We start from the raw sequence: 21605 nt of genomic DNA, 5'->3' as shown, positions 1-21605 counted from the left end.
TGCCCCAGTCCTCCTGTCCCCTTCTGCCTTCCAGTCTGGACTGATCCCTCAGACAGACATCAAGAACCTTAACCCTAAGACTGGGGGCTCCAACTAGGACCATGTCTAGCATGCATCCTTCCCGAGCTGTTCTGAAGGATCTACCTTCGAGTTCCCTGGAATGAAACTCCCCTGAGGCTGGGGGAAGAGGGTTAACTGAAGGCTGAGGCTGGAGGTGCTCTTTCCCAAGGTCTCACAAAGCCACCCCTGGATCCTTGAAATGAAACATTCAAGTGCCTCAAGATGGTCTAGGAATGTCTCCTGGGCCTAACTAAATTGCCTTGGGCAGTGTTCTCATCCGATGGAACCACACAGGGTGCCTTCCCTGGGAAGGACACAGTACATGCTCTGAATGTCCTCATGGGTGGAACGTGGAGAAGGCCCCCAAAGGGATTGTTCTATGGTGCCCTAAGAGGAATGGATGACTCTCACCCTTTTGCAGCTTGGCCTGGCCTTGGGGGTTGGAGGTGAGAATGGCCAGAGCTTGGGCTGGAGGGGGACAGGTTCTGGGCTTTGCAGGCTCTCCCTTCCTTCCTCTTCCTGGGCTCCCTCTTCTTACCCAGGCGCATTTCCCTACTTTCCTTGTCCCGCCCTCCACACTTTCCCCCTCCCTCCACCATCTCAGGCCGGTTGTCTTGGGCAGGCGGAGGCTCCACTGCAGCCTCTGGGTTGGGGAGGCCAGTGAAGGAGCTGGCGTGAAGCACCCTCCTGTCCCAATGGTGTTGCAGTGACCGCGCAGGGAGGTACAGACGCAGGCCTGTGGAGAGGCACGTGGCAGCAGGACTTACCTCTGGGGTGCCCTGGGTCGGTGAACTCATACTTCCCCACGCCAATGGTCCGCAGCATCTGCAGCCCGTGGGCCGAGTCGGTTGTGGGGGGCCCATTGGTGGCAGGGGCACCACTGGGGAGAGTGGCGGACGGCTGGGCTGGCGGCGGTGGAGGCAGTAGGGGCCCTGCCATGTGGCCGTTGCCCACAGCGGTGGGTCCTGGGCGGGCCACCTGCCCCACACCGGGCAGTGTGGACACGGCCAGGGGCTGAGGGCTGGCATACAGGGCCTGGGCAGGCATGTTGACCACCACGCTGCTCAGTGGCTGAGAGGGCGGCTGAGGGAGCGAGTAGTGGCCTGGCATCAGCGGGAGCTGGGGCCCCACATGGGGAGGCAGTGAGGGGGTCACCCCAATGACCGGGGCCTGGACGTTCACAGCCGGGCTGAAGGTGGGAGGCTGGGCCACTCCATAGGAGTGTGCGATCAGGGTGGGCTGGTTCCCGGCGGCCACCGTGGTCACCCATGGCCCTGTGCCTGCAAGGGAGATGGAAGAAACGTCATCTGCCGGTTACATATTCATTCAACAAACACTGACCACCCCAGGCCCTGCACTGGGTGCTGGGTCACAGAGGTGAACGAGACACCTGTGTCCAGGAACTGACCGATTAGGAATCTGTGATCGTGGCAGCCCAGGATAAGTGTGCTAGGGGGTCTATGAACAAACAGCTTTTGGGGCTCAGAGGAGGAAGCAAGGCCTGCCTGGGAGAGGTGAGAGGCAGTAGAGCAGAGAGAAGGAAGCAGAGCCCTTTGAGAGACTTGGGTTCCACTCTCAGCTCTGCTACTTAGTAGCTAAGAGCCTCAGGAGCAAGTTCTTTTTTATTTTATTTTTTGAGACAGAGTCTCACTCTGTTGCCCAGGCTGGCGTGTAGTGGCGCGATCTCAGCTCACTGCAACCTCCGCCTCCTAGGTTCAAGCAATTCTCCTGCCTCAGCCTCCTGAGTAGCTGGGATTACAGATGTGCACCACCATGCCTGGTTAATTTTTGTATCTTTAGTAGAGATGGGGTTTCAGCATGTTGGCCAGGCTGGTCTCGAACTCCTGAGCTCAGGTGATCTTCCCGCCTCAGCTTCCCAAAGTGCTGGGACTACAGGTGTGAGCCATCGCTCCTGACCTCAGCAAGTCCTTATTTCCTCTGAGCCTCATTCTTCTCATCTGTTAAATTCTACCTCAGGGGACTACCAGGAAGAACTGAATGAGGAAGATATATTTGGAAACAAAACAAAACAAAACAAAACTAGCAGAGTGTCTGGCATGTGGTGAATGCCCCATAAATGCTGGGGTTTCTCCTCCCTTTCTGCAAGCTCGCCTCTGAGGGAGGCAGGGGAAGGGGATGGTGGAGACGGGGGTGTTTGCTGGGCCCTCAGGTGAGGGCACTAGAGCCGGGGGCTGGGAATGGTCCTCACAGGAGGGAGGGACCCTGGTGGGGGACGTGTGGAAAGGCTGGCCGGGCCTTGCTGGGGAGGGCGGGCCTTGTGCTAAGCAACCTGGACATGGCCAGCCCTGGGGGAAACAAGAGAACCCCACTTTAGTCCTTAAGAAAACTATGGCTGAACAAGGTGGGGTCCAGATACATCTCTTGAGAGCTGACACAAGAGACGAGGTCAGCTGTGCCAGGCGGGGTGACCTAAGGGAGCTTGTGAGGGAAACTGGGAGACACCATGACAGGGAAGGCCAATCTGGGTTGCCTCTGACTGAATGAGCCCGGGTCCAGGTTTCCATGGCCCAAATGCTACCTTGGTTTTCATAGCTGCCCTGAGGTGGCAGTATAGACTGAGGATGGGGAGACAGAGGAAGGGGAGTAGGGGGCAGGGGGCCACTCAGCACCACAAGCCCCATAGGATAGAATGTGGAGCTGGGAGCTCCCTCTCAGAAAGAAAATGGCTCTGAGGTGGGGCAGGAGCTAAGATGGCAGGTCACTACCAGACCACTGTCCAAGGGAGAGCCACCGGCTGGTGGTGAGGAGCAAGGCTCGGAGTCACATAGACCACGGTACGAGGCCTGCATCGCCCCTTCCCAGCCGAGGGACCTTAGGCCCAAGCCTTTCCCAAGTCAGTTTCCTCCTCAGCAGCAGGCACGATTGCTGTAAGCGTTGCGATGATGCACAGAACAGGGCACGCAATACATGTGCAACGCATATTTATGATTTTGATAACGAGAGAGGTCGGGGAGAACTGGAAGCCAACAAACATCACTGAAGTAATGGCAAGATTCTAGAATGGGCTGCTAATGGGAACTGTCCCCAAGCCTGAAGAGGGGAGGTGGTGTCACTATGAGCCAGCCTGGGTGTCTTAAGCCCAAGCATGTCATCCCAAGCTCTGCTCTTTCCAGGATTAGCCAGGGAGCCTTGAAAAATGCATCAGAACTTCAGAGCGTAATGGGTGGGGCTCCAGGGGACTCTGTGGCAGAGACACAGAGACACAGTGCCATGGAGGTGATTTACTTATGATGGGGTGAATGGCCCAAGGGTACAAGAGACCTAAAGAGAAGTCTCTAGTTATATGTGGCAAGCTCCCAGCATTTTAATCCGTGACTTGGATAATGACGTGGAAGACATGACCAGGTCTGCAGGGAACATAATTGGGAGGGGTAGGGTCAGCAACAGAAGCTGGTGTCTAAGAGATTCTAAGAGCAAACAGGGGAACACTGATGGGGCCTTGCTATTGGGTCCCTAAATCCAGCTGCCTAAGCCCAACTGTGAGGACATGAACAGGGGTAACCGTAGCTGCTGGGGCATCTTGGGGTGCTGTTGAGGCAGCATGTGACATGGCTACTAGCTGAGCAGTGATGAGACCAGAGGTGTTGAAGGAAGCACATGCCAGGCAGACCACTGTTGAGTTCTGGACACCGCACTTCAAGAGGGATGCAGGGGGCAGAGCAAAGCCCTGGAAGGCAAAGGGCTTGGAATCTATGGGCTGTAGGGCATGGCTGAATGGCCTGGGGTGTTTATCCCAAGACTTTGAGAGGCGGATGAAAGGGGTCTCCTGACACCTGTAGGGCTGTTGTGTGGAGGGCCAAACTGAGGTGTTCTGTGTATCCTAGGCGGGGGCTCTGGGGCCAATGGGAGATCAAAGAGAGGGCATTCATTATGGCTGGAGCTGTCCAAAGAAGGGCTGCGATGTTGTACAAGCTGGCGAATTAGTTCCCAGTCCCCGAGGGTAGAACACCCCAGTTGTCATACAACCATGAGCAAGGAAAAACCTTACTGGAAGGCATGACTCGAGAAATTTGTTATGAATCAGAGTACCCAGGTTTGGGAATGATGGTTCAAAAGAATCTGGAGTCAATTCAAAGTCACCCTGATAATGTCATTCTCACTCCCTTTGCTCTCTGGAGTCCTTGAGTAGCAGAAGAAGAAGCAGAGGGACAGCTCCTTCACAGGGAATTACACACAGTGCCTTTGCCCCCTGAACCTGAGGAGGGGGCCTCTGCAGGCCCTGGGGTCAAGACCTGCTGTGCAGGAGTTGGGGTCCCCAGGAAGCCTCTAGCTTCCCGCCCAGCCCTGGGCTCTGTTGTTTCTATCTGCTGACGAGGTACGTACCTGGATTGTCACTCTCCCTCATCTGTTTGGAGGGTGGCTCATCAGTGTCCCAGGGTGTGGACTGATTGATAGGCGTCTGCCCCCACCGGATGCTGGTTGCCAGTCCCTGGGACTGACTGTCCCCCTTGGAGATGCCGGGAGCCTGTGGGAAGCAGATGAGGAGGTGAGCATAGCCTGGCCAGAGACCAGCCTCCAGAACAAGGCTCCCTAGGAGGGACCTAGCCTCCAAAACAAGACTCCCGTTGCCTAAGCTTCGTCCACTGAGTACAGGGTCAGAGGCAGAGCCCCAGCCCTCCACCCAGTCTTTGGCGGGAATTGCAGTGGGTTCTGCCATAGTAGTAGCAGCTGGGTCCTCTGCTAAGCTTCTGCCTCTAGAACATCCAAGCCAGTGCCTCCCTTGTCACCCTCCGTGGCCACTCACTCCACCTGCCCTATCACAATGGGAAGAGCATTCTGAGATATGAGATGGGTTCTCTGGCCCTCGGACCATCCACAAACCACAACCACACAGATGCTACCAACTTATCAGGGCATGTGCTGAGTACTGACTGTGTGCCCAGCCCAGCCTCTGTGCCACCACTGGCTGGCTCTTGGACACGGGAGAGGACAGCTTTTCAAGGGGCCACCAGCAGGCAGCAGGTGAGGGACTTTATACATTTCCCATCCTGCCCCCACACCAGCCTCTGAGGCCCAATCATCCTATGGAGGAAGTGTGGGGAAGTGGGGAGCTGAGGCCCATGGCGGGGACAGCTCAGATGCTGCTCCTAGGTGGATGGTGGGACCCTCAGCTCCTCTGTGCAGGAAGGAGACAGGTTTTCTGCTCCATGAGCCCACTCTCTAGTTCAGATTTGTAGATGAATGAAAAAATAAACCTAGAGTGAAAAAAAAACACCAGGACAGTATTTGTCTCCCTGAGCCACAGCCTTATAATGGAATATTATATAGCTATCAAAAATCATGTGTACTAAGAATTCTTGATGACAAAATGCTTACAGCATAATGTTTAATGAGAAAAACAGGCCACAGAATGACACACAAATGGCCTCCCTATGTAAACATCCCTGTGTCAAACAATATATATAGGAGAGAAATGACCAAAATGTTAACAGGGATGTTATTCTTGGGTGAGGGGATTATGGGTAACTTATTTTATTGTCTATACTTTTCTGGATTTGCTTTTTTTTTTAATATGGCCATTATATATAATAGGCAAAAAAAAAAAAATCCTGGAAACATGCTGGCGAGGTTGGGATAGGATACCTGGGATATGCAGGGGTGTGGGTGTCAGTAGAGGTGGCCCTGGGAAGAGTCAGCACAGCTCCCAGGAGCACAGCCAGACCCCAACCAGGTGTGGGATGAGGGGTGGATACGGATGCCTGCCGGGAACAGTCACAGAAGAACACAGGAGCCTCCAGGGGCATCTGCAGGCCTCTCAGGTGAGGACCATGGTCCTCACAGTGACTTCTGATGAAGCTTGACCCAGGAACCCAGCTAGTGGGGGACAGGGCCTGCTGCTGAGCCCCGCTGACCAGAGTGGCTCTCCTGGGTTCTGTGCTAGGGACAGAGAGGGGGTGTGGATGGGGAGGCTGGGCAACACTTGGGGCTTTGACGCATAGTGCAGACGACAAACAGCGCCTATGTAAGGGCCTGCTGGAGGAGCGGGAGCCGTATCCCATTAGGACCTGTGGGCTGCGCTCAGCTAATTGCATCAGGCTGCACTTTATCTCTGGCCTGCATTTTAGATGCTTTGCTTCTGTGAACAGAGCAAGAAACAAAGGAAAAGGGTGAATCTCCTGAGAAAAGAACAATTCAAGGGACAAGCTTCCTTATCAGAGGGCCTGCCCCATTTCTATCTGTGGGACAGGCAGAGGCTGGGAGGAGAGGGGATTGGGGACTTAGCCGCACTCACTAATAGTCTTACAGAAAAATAGCATGGTTTTTCCAGCATTCTCCAAATAGACAGCTTTTAACGCGTGCCCTGTCTGAAGGATCTATCCACTCCACAGCCTTCACTGTATTTCCAGGCTCTCCAATTCTGGAGGCTCAGAGGCAGGAAATTGCTTTCGCCGGAATCAGAGGCATCTGAGGGAGAAGGAGCCTGTGCCAAGTCCCATGCTGTGCCCAGGAGCAAAGTGTGAATGCTAAGATCCCAGCTTCCTGACCGGCACCCCCTTCATGGACAGTACAGAAGCCCCTCCTGCCTGGAGGGGGTGTTGCAGCCCCTCTCTACCGTGTAGGATCCTGGAGGTGTCCCAGGCAAGAGGCTGTAGAGGTTTTCAGCACCCTCCGACAGCCACTGCTTCTCCCCTCCTGAATCACACTCCGGCCTGGCAACTTGACAGGGTGGGAAAGCTTCTGGAAACTTGCCCTGGAGCAGCCCCTGCCTCCAGGAGAGGAGGTTGGGGTCTCCTCGAGTTTGGGTCCCCATGTTCTGAGCACTAAAACTTCAGGAGTTCCAATGGTCACCCTAAAATTGGTAGTTTCTGAACTTGAAAAATCTCACACTTTTCCAACACAGATTACTCAGCCCCTTGGCTTCAAAGCACTTCTACCGCTCACTCATTTAGTTTGTTTCTTCTGCTGTAGGTCTGTGTTGGGCACTGCTCGAGGCACTAGGGACGCGGGTGACCAAGACTCAGCCCTGCCCTCAAGTGGCTGCTGCGGGACAGTGGGAGGACTCAATACATGAACAGCTTGAGGGAAAGAAGCTGGGGTGTCCCGGGTGTGCAGAGGCGGGCCCAGATGGGCTGTGAGCAGGCGAAGTGGGCTACAACCGGCCTGCTGTTTGGCTGTGTCGTTCATAAATACTACAAGCAATTTCTTATGTATAAGAAAGCAGCTCTGTGGTGAGACCCAAGTCTTTTTTTTTTCTTTAGGAAAGATACATAAGGCTACCCATTTTCTACTGAGCACTCACAACATTTGAAGCTACAAGCAACCTGTAGTTCAGGAATTTTATGTATTTTATTAAAATAATGCAATGACATTCCTTCCTCCACTTCCTCCAGAAAAAACCTGGACACAGGGTGTGCCCTTTGCCGAGGAGCCCGGGCCCCTGGGTGGGTGACGTGCAGAGCCACTGGTGATGTGCGTCAGCGCCGCCTGACTAGAGGCCCCTCCTGCGACGAGTTCCAGGCCCTCAGTAAACCCATGTGGTCCCCAGGTTCTGGAAGCTTCTAGGGGACCATGTTCAGGGCCATGGGTCCAGCTCTGAGCCCAGCTCCTGCTAACTCTTTCCTCCCATGGTTCAGAATGCCCTCAAGCCCAGGCCACCCTGATTTCCATGCCTCCTGGTCGGGAGGGCTGCCGACACAAGAATGCCACGAAAACCAACCAGGAGAACTTAGCCCGGGCAGCAGGGAGGAAGGCAGAGTTGAGCAAGCCTCTCCTCGTGCCCTCCCACTGCCATCATCTGGGACACCAGTGAAGCCACCCAGACCTTTGGCCGTTCCCCAGTGTTCCTGGCCATGTTTTCTGCTCCAGTGACATGATGGCACTTGGCAGAGAGAGGCAGACCAGGAGAGCCTCTCTGTGCCTGGCCCCACAGAGTGGCCCTATCTGCCCATCATCAGGCCTGAGCAGGCTTCTCTTGGCTTTCCTTTAATGAGATGCTAATGGGATGCATCATTAACGCAGCAGCTTTTTAAACCCTGAGCTCTTGTAAATTTTCAAAGGTCACAGTTTTATGGCAGCTGACAGCATCCTGCTTCTTTCAGCGACTGAAGAACACTAAAGACCCAGGGCCTCTATGGTTGAAGCTCTCTGTGAAGCAGCGCAGAGCGGGAGGCACCTGCTGGCCATGGGGGCTGGGGGCCTCCACCCTGCAGCAGTCTCAGAGGACACGTGGGTTCACTCTACCAGCTTGTGGGGAACCAGCCGTGCATGGCCCGCAGAGCTGCTCTGAGGGACGTGCTTCATTTAGGGAAAGGTGTGTAGGGCCGCAGGTGGTGTGCAACCAAAGATTCCTGGCAGAGGGCGAAGGGCTAATATTCACCCGGGGAGGCAGGGGCAGGGGATGCCCATGGAGTACCCTTTGCTCACCAGGCTGTGTACCCACGAGTCTGCGACACACAGTCCCGAGAGGCTTTTGCTAATTTGTCCGCCCAGAGGAAACCCCTTTTTCTACTTTGCACAAAGGTGCCATATAGACTAGCAGCATCCTGTGTGGCCGGGGAGGTTTGAGAGATGGCAGGGACTCCCCTGGGGTCCTCCCAGGCCTCGCTTGTTCTCACCTCTACTCTCTGTGTACCCAGTGATCACAGTACTTAGTGCACTGCCCCCAGGGCCTTGTTTCTGCCCTGTCTTTGCAGGCAAAGTTCCATGACTCCATGAGGGCAGGGTCTCTGAGCTAAAGTGTTGGCCAGTGGAAGAAGCATGCATCACTGTTGGCTCGATGAATGAATGAATGCACAGGGTAGATTCCAGGGAGAGTGAATGACACGAGTCACAGAGCAGAGCAGTGAAACAGCATATGGCTCCCTCACTGGGGGCTAAGGTTTCCACATCATGGGGGCCGGGTGTGCTGGGACCCTTAACACCATTGCCCTGGATGCTGCTGGAGGCTGCCTGGAGCCCTGGATGGCCCAATCCACTGACCAGCAGAACTCATCAGCCCCTCCAGATGCCTGGGTGCGATGAAGGCATGGACACTGAGGGGTGACTACTGCCTCTGTGGAGCTGGGGGGACCTGGGGGAGTCTCCTGGAGAAACTAGAACACAGCACCCTCCACTGTTTGCCCAAGGATGTCAGAAGAGGGTGAATCAATGAAGCCTCGAGAAGAAGCTTCCAGAAGAGATGGGCTGGGCGTGGGCCACACAAGCTAGGCAGGATTCAATCTGGCAGATGGATGGGGGCCCAAGTCACTGCCAAAGGACCCCATAGCAACCAGTGCATTTTCAGCCTAGATACATCTGACAGAGACAGGCTTCAGAGTCCACTTCTGGGGTGCACATGGGCCTTTTCTGGAGGGACGATGATGCCAGCACCCACAGCCCTCTCCTGCCAAGGAAACTGTCTCCTAGACCAGAACCTGCAGGCCACGATGCTCTGTACCATGTGGTGCAGACAGGGCTGGCGGGGCTACCTTCTGCCGAGCATCACTGAGCACGCGCTCTGGGTCAGGGGCACCACTGTGTACCAGGGATCCGTGCTGGGCAAGGTCCTGCCCTGGAGGAACTTACAACCAGCAGAATGGGACACCTGCACCAGGGAGCCATGGGGGTGACACAGGCTTGGAGAGAGACCCAAGGAACAGACCCATGATGTTGTCTCGCTCCCACCCCTGTTAATAGAGAGACTGGTGCTACCATTAAGAAAAGGTACAGTAAAATCATGATGAAATGCAAAGGGGAGACCAGACCAGGGAACACGTGGAGAGAAATGAATGCTGAGGACATGCAGGCCACAGGGCTCCTGGAACTGCCACAGTGGAGCCTTCAGCATAGCACGGAGCTTCCACTTAGTCAAATTAAAACACACACACACACACACACACAGTGCTGTGACTCTTTTGACAGAATATGTCAGATGCGACACTATGCCAGTCCTGGGCCTATCTTTTTAAGAGGCCTTGAAGCTTCTGCCTTGGTATCTTAGACCCTCTAGACCATCAGCAAATCAGCTGAACATCACCAAGGGTTACTAGTCAATACCACGGGATCAGCAGAACTGTCCAGCCAAGCTCTCTCAGAATTCCTGTGCACAAATTTGGGAGATATTATAAAATGTGTCATTTACAGCCACTAAAAAAGTAAAAAAAAAAAAAAGGCGTACACAGTCTACTGTGTATCTTATTGTTTTGTATATATTGCAAAATAGTAAAGGGCAAAGTCATTTGTGCCTTACTCTTGACATATAAATGCACAGTGTTACACACATCTCTTTGTGTTCCGTAGAGGATTGGGGGCAGCATAAATATAGTGGGATTCTAATTACATAAATGCCAAAACTAAAGTTAGTGCAGCATTTCCCTAACACAGCCCAGCTGGGTGGTGGGTGTGAAGTGGCCTTGGATGAAAACTTGAGGAGTCCCAGGGAGGACAATGCCAGGGACCATGCCAGACAAAGCTCCCTGTACCTGGAGCTTCCTCTGAAGCCTTGTTTCCGTCTCTGGGCTCCCCACAACACCCAGCCCATTTGGGGAAGACAAGCTTTGGGGTGCCCATCCCACCCACCTGGCTCTGGGTGGCAAGGGATGCTCACGTGCGCTGGCCCTCCCTGCAACTCTGGCATGGTTCTGATTGCCCCACACTTTCGGAACTCCCTACATCAGAAAACTTGCTCTACCAGCTTCTCTTGCAGCTAGGGCATGGCATGTGACCTGTGGCTCAAACCTACTTAGGTGAGACTGCAGTCTGGAAAGCTGGGTGATGTGAGGAGGCCAGCACTGCTCCGAGTCCATGCACTGCAGAGGCTGATGGCAGAGGAATGGGGATTTGGAAGCATGTGGGTCAGGGAGGCTCTGGTGTCCTCAGCCCAGCACTGGTGGTGAATGCTGTCATTTCCTTTTTCTTCTTACTCTGCAGGGTTATTCCTAGGGCTCTTCTAAGAACAGCAGGAGCAAATTCGCACAGTGCTCCTAGCAGAAGTGCATTTGTTGCAGGCACCTCTGACTACTGGGCCCTGGCTTGCCCTGGGGGGAATCATATCACACCAGCTATGAGCTCCAGGAGGGGGCATCACTGGGCAAGCCATTGCCTGCAAAGAGTGGATATTTCACTTCCTTTCAGCTTCCCTCCCTCTGCAGGGCACTTGAGGTCTTCATGGTGCCAGGTCCACCAGTGGGGAACGATGGCATCCAGCTTTTGGCAAACATATTCAGACCAGGGTGTTGGGGACTGAGCATGTGGGCCTCTCAGGGGCTCTTGCACTACAAAGGTGAAGCCCCAGGAAGGCAGTTCTTACTTGAAAGGAATTATGTTCCAATGGTAGAAGCTCAGGCTTGGGGAGGAGATATTTTGGTGTCTGGGATCTTTTAGATGACAACTCATAGGTTTATAGCTAGGCTGTTAGGCTTTCTAGTGTTGGCAGGTTATCACTGAGAGCAGATTCCAAGATCACATAGGGAAGGCTTCCAACCACCACCACGGGGATCTCCAATGTGAGTACATGAAAGCAGCATCTGGAAGACTCGTTAGAGGAATAGAAGTTTCTGGACCCCACCCTGGAGGTTCTGATTGAGCTGGTGTTGGGCGAGGGACCCAAAAATGTGCCCCTTTAATAAACCTACAGGGGATGCTTGGCAGGTAGTCCATGGACCTCACTCTGGGCATCAAAGAAAGTCTTTGCGTTCAAGTTCTTGGGCCTGTGAGTGGGGACCGAGGGGTTGATGCTGCTCATCAGGCCCTGATTGGGAGAGTTTTGGGTCTTGCTTATGTGGCTTATGGGAACCAGCTCCTTGGTGAGGCCACTTCTGAGGACTTCTGTTCTGAGCCTAGATTTCAGGGGGTCAGAAGGACACGTTGAGAGCCACCAAAGCTAGAAATCTGTGGCCTCCGGGAAGCGCAAATGACAGTTAAGGGTCTCTCAGTTCTCGTTTCCTGATTGCTACTGAACTACAAATGAGAAGATAATCGCAGTTAAATCCCTACGTGGGGCCAGGGGAGGGTCTCCCGAGCCGCACCTGCCTTCATTAACAAGGCTGCCCTCTCTGGCCCCCTGGCCCCAGGCCTGCGCCCTCGGCCTCCCCTTCAGAGCCCTGCCATAATGCGCTCTGGTGCCTGATGAAATTTCTAATAATACTAACCAATGATGTGTTAAATTGAGACACTTCTGGCTCGCATGCCGGAAACTGCATGATGGTTTAAAGGACCAGTGCTTACCTTTCTCTATCAATTTGCTGCTAAATGACTGCTTTCGGGGTAACTTACAGAAAAGTAATTCTTTATTTAAATTTTAATTTCAATCTTGTCATTTAAAATATATATTCCGATTCCAATCATATTACAGAATATGATGATGTCTTTGGAGGGTAAACGAGCCTGCTGAGAGCCCGGGTGGGGGCAGAGGACGTGATGGAGCAGGTGGTAGGAGGGGCTGAATAGCGAGCAAGAGACAGAGGACAGGCTTGGTGAGGGCAGCCACGTGCTGGGCTGGGAGCTACAACTGCAGACCCCGTCTGGGCCCCAGGCCTGGCCCTGTCCTTGCCCGGTGATCCCAGGCTTGGTGGGCAGCCCCGAGGGTCATCTGTAAATACTTTAAGTGGAAACCACCAATCACTTCCTGTGCCCTTTCTCACTGGATCACCATGAGGACCCAAGCCATAAACGGATGCCAGGCACAGATGAACTGGTCCTCCCTGGCCAGCCACTCTCCTAACAGCCTCCTCCACTCCAGGTGCCGGCATGCGCTGATTTCCTTCCATGAGGAATTCTGTGTTCTTGCCTTCATTTCACAGATGAGAATAATAAGGGCCAGAGAAGTTCAAAAGTACTCAGGGCAGCCAGGCATGGTGGCTCATGCCTGAAATCTCAGTACTTTGGGAGGCTGAGGCAGGTGGATCACCGGAGGTCGGGAGTTCAAGACCAGCCTGGCCAACATGGTGAAACCCCATCTTTACTAAAAATACAAAAAAATCAGCTGGGCATGGTGGTGTGCGCCTGTAGTCCTAGCTACTTGGGGAGACTGAGGCAGGAGAATCACCTGAACCTGGGAGGTGGAGGTTGCAGGGAGCCAAGATAGCACTACTGCCCTCCAACCTCGGTGACAAAGCGAGACTCCATTTCAAAAACAAAACAAAACAAAAACTCAGGGCATGGCAAGCCTGGGACTCTAACCCAGGTCTACTATTTTATCACAAGACCTTCAGACGTGCTCTGGGATGGCAGGAATGTTCCCAGGCTACCTCTCCCCAGCCTCCCTGGCTGCGGCCAGTAGACCCATAAATGGACTCAGCCATATCAAGGCTGCGCCCACGCCATCCTGTCAGGATAATACTAAAGCCCTCCCTAGATGCCCGCAAGCACACCGGCCACGGCCTCTCCTTCCCACACTGTGTCCAGCCTGATGGGGCCTCCTGCTCCGACCCTGCCAGCACACTGGGGCTAGCTGTTATCTCCCTGGCTCCCACTCCTGCTGCTGCCCACCTCAGCACTTCAGTGAAACCACCCCCTTTAAATGAACAATCGCCTCCTAATGCCAAATAAGGGAGCATTTCATGTCCTCTTTCTCTGATCCCTAACAATGGCTTCCTCCTCCTTCCTTCTGGAAACTCCCTGCCCCTCTGTTTCAGTAACAATGCTTCTCCTGGTTCTTGACCTAAACCTCTTCCCAGCGCCTCCTCCTGGTGCTGTTCGCTGATGTCTCCTCTCTTCGGATCTCAAGCATGGACGTGCTCCAGGCTCGTGCCAGGCCTCTCTCTCCCTCTCTCAGGATTGCTGGGGCCCTGTCTTCTTTCTTAATGATTTTTCTGATGTGAAACACCTGTGTGGTAGCCCATGCCTTTGACAGAACCCAGCTTTCTATAGTATCCTGGAAGTATGTTTGCTTTTCCCTTTTCCAACATCAAAGTCTATACCTTGGAGACACTTTTGCTGAAAGTGCAGCACAGATGGCCTCCCTTGCACACATAAAGCAAGCACAGATGGGGCTGGTTTTTGCACCGTGCTCTGGAATGTGCCCTGTCCGGGCCCCCAGCCCCTTCCTCCAAGCCCCCCTCCCAGTGGATGGGCCTTGTGGACAAAGGAAATGATAAATCTGGCAGAACCTTACAACTCAAAGCTTTCAACTTTCCTCTAACAACTTTCAACCGAAAACTTCTTAGTCCCATTTCCAAGTAACTTTTCATCCATTACAAAACCCACAAAATTTTCAAAGGGGCTTTGAAATAAGATCACCTAGAAAAAAAAAGAGCCCATCACAAATGAAAGTCTTTGAAAAGAAAGAGGCCCTTTCCTGTGCTTCAGCTCCCCTCTGATATCAGTTTCCCTTTCATTCTGCTGAAAGGTGCAGGGCAGGCCTGGCCCTCAGCAGATGCCTGTGATGTGCAGGAGCCAGTGGCCCAGACGGACAGACAGGGACGCGGAGGAGCGCGAGGGGCACCTCTCGCAGAGCAGGGCCGGGCCTTTCATCCCCCTTCAATCAGTCCGCTCCTCTCCCCCAACAGCCGCGTTCCTAGTAGCGGCCCGGCCTGCTCAGAGGCCCCGCCGCCCTGCCTGTTTCTGGTCACCGCGGCATTGGTGACAAGGCAGCGCCCTCCTGAGCACGGTGACCCTCTCCAATCGTGTCGCCAGAGTGGGCGGGGAGGTGGGCACGGCAGGGGCAGCCCCTGCTCTGGCCTTTGATAGGACATTTCCCAACTGCCGGCCCTGCGGGCAGTGACTCCAGGCCCACCCCCCGCCCTCCCCAGGGTCAGCTGTAGACTCGCAGACGCACATCACACAACGCCCATTTCCGGGAGCCTTTGTTATTTTCAGATTTGAAATTCGTAGTGAAGCTGGTGAGGAAAAGTCCCCTGTACAGGGCTATGGGCCGGTGTGGGGCCACAGCCGGACTCCCTTACTGAACCATTTGTGGATGGGGCCTGGCCCCCAGAGACTACAGTCTGAACACCCAACATTATTACTACTATTTTTGATACAGGGTCTCGATCTGTCATCCAGGCTGGAGTGCAGTGGTGCCATCATAGCTCAGTGCAGCCTCGAACTCCTGGGCTCAAGCGATCCTCCTACCTTGGCCTCCCAAAGCACTGGGATTACAGGTGTGAGCCACCACGCCTGGCCTCAACATTAATTGTGAGCCCAGCGACTCGGGCCTGCATGGAGATGACTCCCAACAACCCCAGGGTAAGAAGCGGGCTCTTTACAATGGCTTGGCCAGGGGCTGCCCTGGCCCCTCTGCCCCACTAAGGCCTTCCCAGCCCCTCCCCAGAGGGCATTCTAGGATTAACTAAGCCCTCCTATGTGCAGGACCCCCCCAGAGCCAGAAAAAACCCCAACTGTCTGCGACTCCCTTTGTGACCTTCCTCAATAGTCACTTAACATGCTCATTAAGACTCCCGGGCTCGGGCTGGGCGCGGTGGCTCACGTCTGTAATCCCAGCCCTTTGGGAGGCCGATGCGGGTGGATCACGAGGTCAGGAGTTCGAGACCAGCCTGGCCAAGATGGCAAAACCCCATATCTACTAAAAATACAAAAATTAGCTGGGTGCAGTGGCAGGCACCTGTAATCCCAGCTACTCGGGAGGCTGAGGCAGCAGAATTGCTGCCCCGCTGCCCGGGAAGCGGAGGTTGCGGTGAGCCGAGATCATGTCACTGCACTCCAGCCTGGGTGACAAGCGAGACTCCATCTCAGAAAAAAAAAAGACTCCTGGCCTCCTCCTTTCTAGTCGGGGGCAGAGCATTCCTCGTTTGTTTTTTTTTTTAAATTGCAAACAAAGACTCACTGGGAAAAGGGAACAGCTCCATATCGTAAAACCTCTGCTGTGTGACTCGCAACACTGACTCCCAGAGCATGGAGTCGACTGAGAGCTCCACTCTTGACGCCACACAACAATCCTGACACGACATCCTCAGCGACCTCATTAGAGGCCTAACAAGAGAGGGGACGCGGCAGAGTCACACCGAGGGGCAGCGAGACAAAGAGACAAACATGGCAGCACACACAGCCTCGGAGGCGGCTCCTCAGATGCAAGGCGCGCCAAAGGAGCTACAACAGTTTTATTGTGGGGACTTCAAGACTCACCCAAACAAGTCAGCACCTGAGTATGGGTCTCAGGACGGTAGCCTAGATTCTGACACGGTATGGGGGTCGGAGCTGGGCAGAAATGACCGCTCTGCGGTGGGAACGTTCCAGAAGACGCAGCGAGGGCCTCAGCGTGCCTTCTTCCAGCTCCTGGGCGCTGGCTGCTTTGTGCCTGCTTAGGCTGTCTGTAATGAGAGCCACGTGTGGCCAGGCAGGGTCCTGAGGGAGTGGCGTTCTCTTTGGCCCCACCCTCGTTCAGAATTGAGGTGGTTAAAGTGATGTTTAAAAGGAGCTGGTATTTAGCAGCAGCCCAGCTCTTCAGCCTTCAGGAAACACTTGGGGGCAGCCAGATGCCATCTAAATTCAATGGAGGCCCACGGCAAGAGGCAGAGCGGAGAGATCTTAAGCAGTGGTGGAAGAGGCAGGGGACACAGAAACAGCCCTCTTGGGGCAGATAGATACTTCCCTTCCACAGGAGCAGTGCTGGGGAGGAGCGGGGCGGGGATGGGCACTGCACACAGGGGCTGTGGGTAACCAGGGCACCATGAGGCTCTGGTCTTCTCTGCAACAGGAACCCAGACTGCCTAGGCCATGGTTTCCTCCCTTCACGTCCAAGGGAGGGCTTCTGTCTGCACGTGCAGTGTGGTCCGGCTGCCACAGCTCCACTCCCTCAGCTCTGGGGCCCATCGCCTGCAGGGGTGTCACCCATGCAGGCAGGGCGGCGGGGCCTCTGAGCAGGACGGGCCGCTACAAGGAACGCGGCCCCTCTCCCACCCCACACTTATGAGAGGCAATCCTGTTCTGGAGACACAGATATGAGTCTCTGGCCTAGGGGAGTGCACAGGCTAGTGGGAGAGTCAGGATCATAATTACAACAGCTGATATCTATGGAAACTTGAGATGGTCCAGTTGACAGCCCCTCGAGGCTTGGGAGTTCTCTGAGGCCAAGATCTAAGTGCCCAGCTCTGCTCCTCACTGCACTAGTCAGCTCAGGCTGCCAAAATAAAATATCACTGGATGGCTTAAACCCAGGGCCCCAACCTCTGGGCCACAGACCCAGCCTGTGGCCTGTCAGGAACTAGGCCACACAGCAGGAGGCGAGTGATGGGCGAGTGAGTGAAGCTTCATCTGTATTTGCAACCGCTCCCCATTGCTGGCATCACTGCCTGAGCCCTGCCTCCTGTCAGATCAGTGGCGGCATTAGGTTCCCATAGGAGCATGAACCCTGTTGTGAACTGTGCATGCAAAGGATCCAGGTTGTGGACTTCTTATGAGAATCTAATGTCTGATGATCGGAGGTGGAACAGTTTCATCCGGAAACTGTCCCCCCCACTCCTCCTATCCCCATGCATGGAAAATTTCTCTTCCACAAAACCAGTTCCTGGTGCCAAAAAGGTTGGGGACCACTGGCTTAAACAACAGAAATGCATTCCTCACAGTCAAGGAGGCTGGGACCTCTGAGATCAGGGTGCCAGCATGGGCAGGTTCTGGGGAGGGCTCTATTCCTGGCTTGGAGACTGCTGCCTTCTTGCCGTGTCCTCACCGGGCAGTGAGCTCTGGTGTCTCTTGTTCATCTTACAAGAGTACTAATCCCATCAGGAGGGCCCCACCCTCACAATCTCATCAAAACCTAATTATCTCCCAAAGGCCCCGTCTCCAAACACCATCACAACGGTAATTAGGGCTTCAACCTGTGAATTTTGCTGGGGGCACAATTCAGTCCGTAAGTTCCACGCAGCCTGCACGAAGTGGGTGTTCAGAAACGCTGGCCGAATCGAGTAGAGATCAATCCGCCTGTTGTTTCTCTGGCTCTACCTTGCCCACTAGACCCCAGGGAGTGTTGAATGGAGACAGGCACCCACAGACCTGACTAGCATGCCAGTTGGTCCTCCCACCAGCCTGAGCTCTAATTTTCTGATGGTTTGCTTTTTTCCTCTCACAACATAATCTCCATGATCTCTAGTCTTTCCCGAATGCTGTTGAAAGGCTTGTTGTATTTATCTCCGGAGAATCCACCATGCCCCTGTGCAATTTTCCATTGTCATGGTTCATTTTAATTTCCTCTAAGGCTGTTGGCCACTCTCGTGTTCAGAAATAGCTTGTTCCACTTAATAAAAGCATTTAAATATGCAGACACGAGAAGTTTCCTTTGCTTGCTCCTAAACATCACAGTAAGTGGAGTGAGTTATACCCCGTGTCTTGCTGTAAGGCTGAGCACAGACCATGTGGCTTCCCAGGAAGCAGAAACTCTGGATCAAAGGCTCAAGGGCAGGAGCAGGATCCGAGAACTTCTGGTGGAAACCCAACCAGCCTGGATGACCACAGCTCACATTTCCCAGCTGACAGCACCCTGGCTCTCCTGGACTTGCCTCCCTTCTTCATAATGATCAGAGCTGTGGTCAGCAGTCAGCAGGTCTGGATTTGAGACCTGGCCCACTCCTAACTGGCCTTGTGACCTTGCACAAGTCATTCCGCCTCTCTGAGCCCCTGCTTCTCTCCTTCATCTATAAAGCAGGCAGGACAATCCCTCCTTTGAAAGGCTGATTTCAACAAGCAGTGGGAATCTTCTACTTTCAGGTCGTAGCAAAGTACCTGGGACAAGGCAGGGGCTCAGCAAATGGCAGCTATTATTACTTTTAGAGGACCCGAGAATGCAGGAATACTAAGTAGCCTTTTTTAAGAAGGATGCTGTGCCAAAGACACAGTCTTTCTCCATCAGTTTTCTCTGGGTTGCTGCAGCCAGAGACTCCCTCACAGGCTGTGGATTATCAAGAAACAAAAGCAGGCTGGATCCTAATTCGAAACCACATCTATGGGAAGTGTAGCTATTGGCTGTGAGACCAAAGCATCACGACCTCTGGTGGCAGGTGGTCTGAATTGCAGGTCAAGTAACAGCTGAGCCAGGCTCATAGATAACAGATAGCGAGGGGCAATGTCGCAGGGCATCTTTCTTTGGCTAAATAATGACAACGAAGAAGCAAGAGTCCAGATAATTGGTGGATATCAGCATGGGATTGGGAAGGGGGGTGGCAGAGATGTAAAATCCCTGATAAGAAGGCAGCCGAAGCCCTGTTTTAATGGCTCAGGAAGCCAATTCCTATCTGGTACCTAGTCCTTCCAGGACCCTGAAGCCTCCTGTCCCACAGAGGAACCCTAAGCTTATATCTGGGGCTGGGTGGGGCAGGCAGGGGAGTGCAGGTCAAATATTTTGGGTCATAACTGCCCCAGAGATGAACAGTCCAGGTAGCAGTTGCTAGACTTCCAGCCATGTGCAGCTCATGTGGAATACCAACGACCCCTTGTGAGAAGCCTGGGGATCACCTCCAGGGGCCATTCTCCCTGGAGACACATCTATAAATACCTCCAAGTAAGCCTAGCCAACCCACTCATCTTCATCTGGAGTTAGCACTGGCATCAAAATTCTCTTCCATTGTTTATTCATGGGGAGTTAGTTCATGGATTCACTTGAGGTCACATTTAAGTCAGCTGCAGAAATGGGGGACCCTCCAAACCCAGACCTTGGTCACAGCTAGCTGGCAGCTCTCTCCTTCTGCATCTGCCTCCTTCCAACCACTCACACAGTCCATGCTGTACAACCCTACTCCCGGGATGACATTCACATTCACATATGCACACACTATCACACAGGTGCACAAGTGTGCAACATCCATTCGCCTACTTACATAACTGAGCCCACACACACATGCATTCCACACAAACCCACACAGCCTCAGCCTTCTCGGACTGTGGGGGGACTCCGGCCCCCACAGGGCAGGAGTAGCTGGCAGACACCCCTCTGCTGGCCCCATATAATCTTTTCTTTTCAGATGACTCCAGACCACAGAGTCCCCCATGGCCACTTTGAGCTTTCCTCCCAGATACTTTTTCCTAAATCAGCTTCCAATCTGACTCATTTCAGTTTTAAAACAAGAAAACATCAACAAACATGATGGAGGGAAACAGATGGTAACAATTACAGGAGGGAGAAAACAGAGCTCGCTCCCTCTACAAGGGGCAGGCAAACATATTGTTCCCCAGACAGCGGACTGTCCTCCTGCCACTAATGTGTAAACCTGGGTGCATGGCTCCCAGGGCTCATCGCCATTGCAGGGGACAGGCCAGCACTGTCGGGTCCATGAGGGATGCTGGGCACCACGAGGCGGGTCCATCGGAACCTGGGACCTGCCAGGTCCCCAGGTGGGGAAGGAAAGACATTCCAGCACGTCCCAGGCCACCTCACATGAGACATGCCCCGTCTAAGACCCAAGATCAGGGTGGGACAGCTTCCTCCCCTGCACGCTGGGTCCACCTGTGACCAGCTCTCGTCACCTCCTCATGTCACTGTGCAGAAGGCTGTCTCACCCAGGACTGTGAGCTCCTGAGGGCAGGACAAGGTTTCTCACTCAGGGTGGTGGGTAGGAGTAGGACTCTGGAGCCCAGCTGCCTGGTTCAAATCCAAGTTCTGCCACTTTCAAGTAAGGAAAGCCAAGCAAGCTCACAGACCACTCCATGCCCTCCTTTTCTCACCTCTTAAACAGATAATTCAAGTACCTACACCATAGAATTATGAACTAATATGTGCAAAGGACTTAGAACCATGCCTAGAACATGCGGGTGCTATATGTGGAATCTCCCAGTGTTATTACCCATGCAGATGGCCAGCGTCCGGTTGAATGCTCAGTGGGTGTCCTAAAGGCCCCCAAGTGCAGGGATGAGGAGCAAGCCTTAGGCTGGGCTGTGAAGGAAAGACTGAGCATTCCAGGCCAGGGAAGCCCCGCACTGACTTCAGGGCTGGGAGGAGTCACCCCTGTTGTTGGGAGAGTCCAGGAGAGATGGTCAGGGTCTGGGGTCCTGAGTGGGAGTTTTCCATGCTCTGTCCCTCTTGGGACCCACCGTTCGCATTTGTCCATCCTTTGTGATTAGGTAGGACAAAGGCTCTGCTCTCCAGCAGATCAGATGGGTGGAGTCAGGTAAGAAAACAGGTGCAACCCAGAGAGATCACATGCTGTGATGTGAGCGGGGTGGTGGTGGCCTATCCTGGCCTTGTGAGTCCAGGAAAGCTGCCTGGAGGAGGGGGCTGAGTCCTGACTTCAGGATGAGGGGAGTGGGCATGGACAGAGGGGATGATGCATTGTGCTGGGCACAGGGAATGTGATGCCTTTGGGGGTCAGAACAACAGGGCATCAAGAGTGAGGGGTTTGAGTCCCTGTTCCTTCATTACTTGAGTGCCCCAGGCAAGGATTTAATGTCTCTGAGCCTCAGTTTCCTCATCTACACAATAAGAACCACAGTTCCCTGTGTCCCAGGCCTGATGAGGGGGTGTTGGAAGGATGTGCATTGCAGGTGCCCAGCTGGCTCCCAGCATGTCCCAAGTGGATCAATGCAGGGGCCACTGTGCACCTGCCTTTCGGACCAGACTTTCTCTCTCATGTGTCCTGTTCTTACATACATTTACACACAAGCTGTCATACTGGTGGCCAGTGTCCCCACCTTCACGCTCCCAGGGACATGTGGTAGCTGCT

The 21605-nt window shown here is 53.9% G+C and overlaps 1 protein-coding gene across 1 annotated transcript in view; it reads right to left on the bottom strand.

The window, feature by feature from the left end:
* KLHL29 (kelch like family member 29) overlaps nt 1-21605 on the bottom strand; it is a 319715-nt gene that overhangs the window by 64458 nt on the left and 233652 nt on the right. Inside the window, exons 4-5 of the mRNA XM_030799827.1 lie at nt 4405-4546; nt 828-1340 (exon numbers count right to left, since the gene is read on the bottom strand). Of these exons, the coding sequence (XP_030655687.1) occupies nt 828-1340; nt 4405-4546 (655 nt within the window). The remainder of the gene's footprint in view (nt 1-827; nt 1341-4404; nt 4547-21605) is intronic.

Source organism: Nomascus leucogenys, chromosome 19 (genome assembly GCF_006542625.1).
Source record: "Nomascus leucogenys isolate Asia chromosome 19, Asia_NLE_v1, whole genome shotgun sequence".
NCBI lineage: Eukaryota > Metazoa > Chordata > Mammalia > Primates > Hylobatidae > Nomascus > Nomascus leucogenys.
The sequence above is the reverse complement of the archived record's forward strand: the minus strand, read 5'-3'. Positions and strand labels throughout refer to the sequence as shown.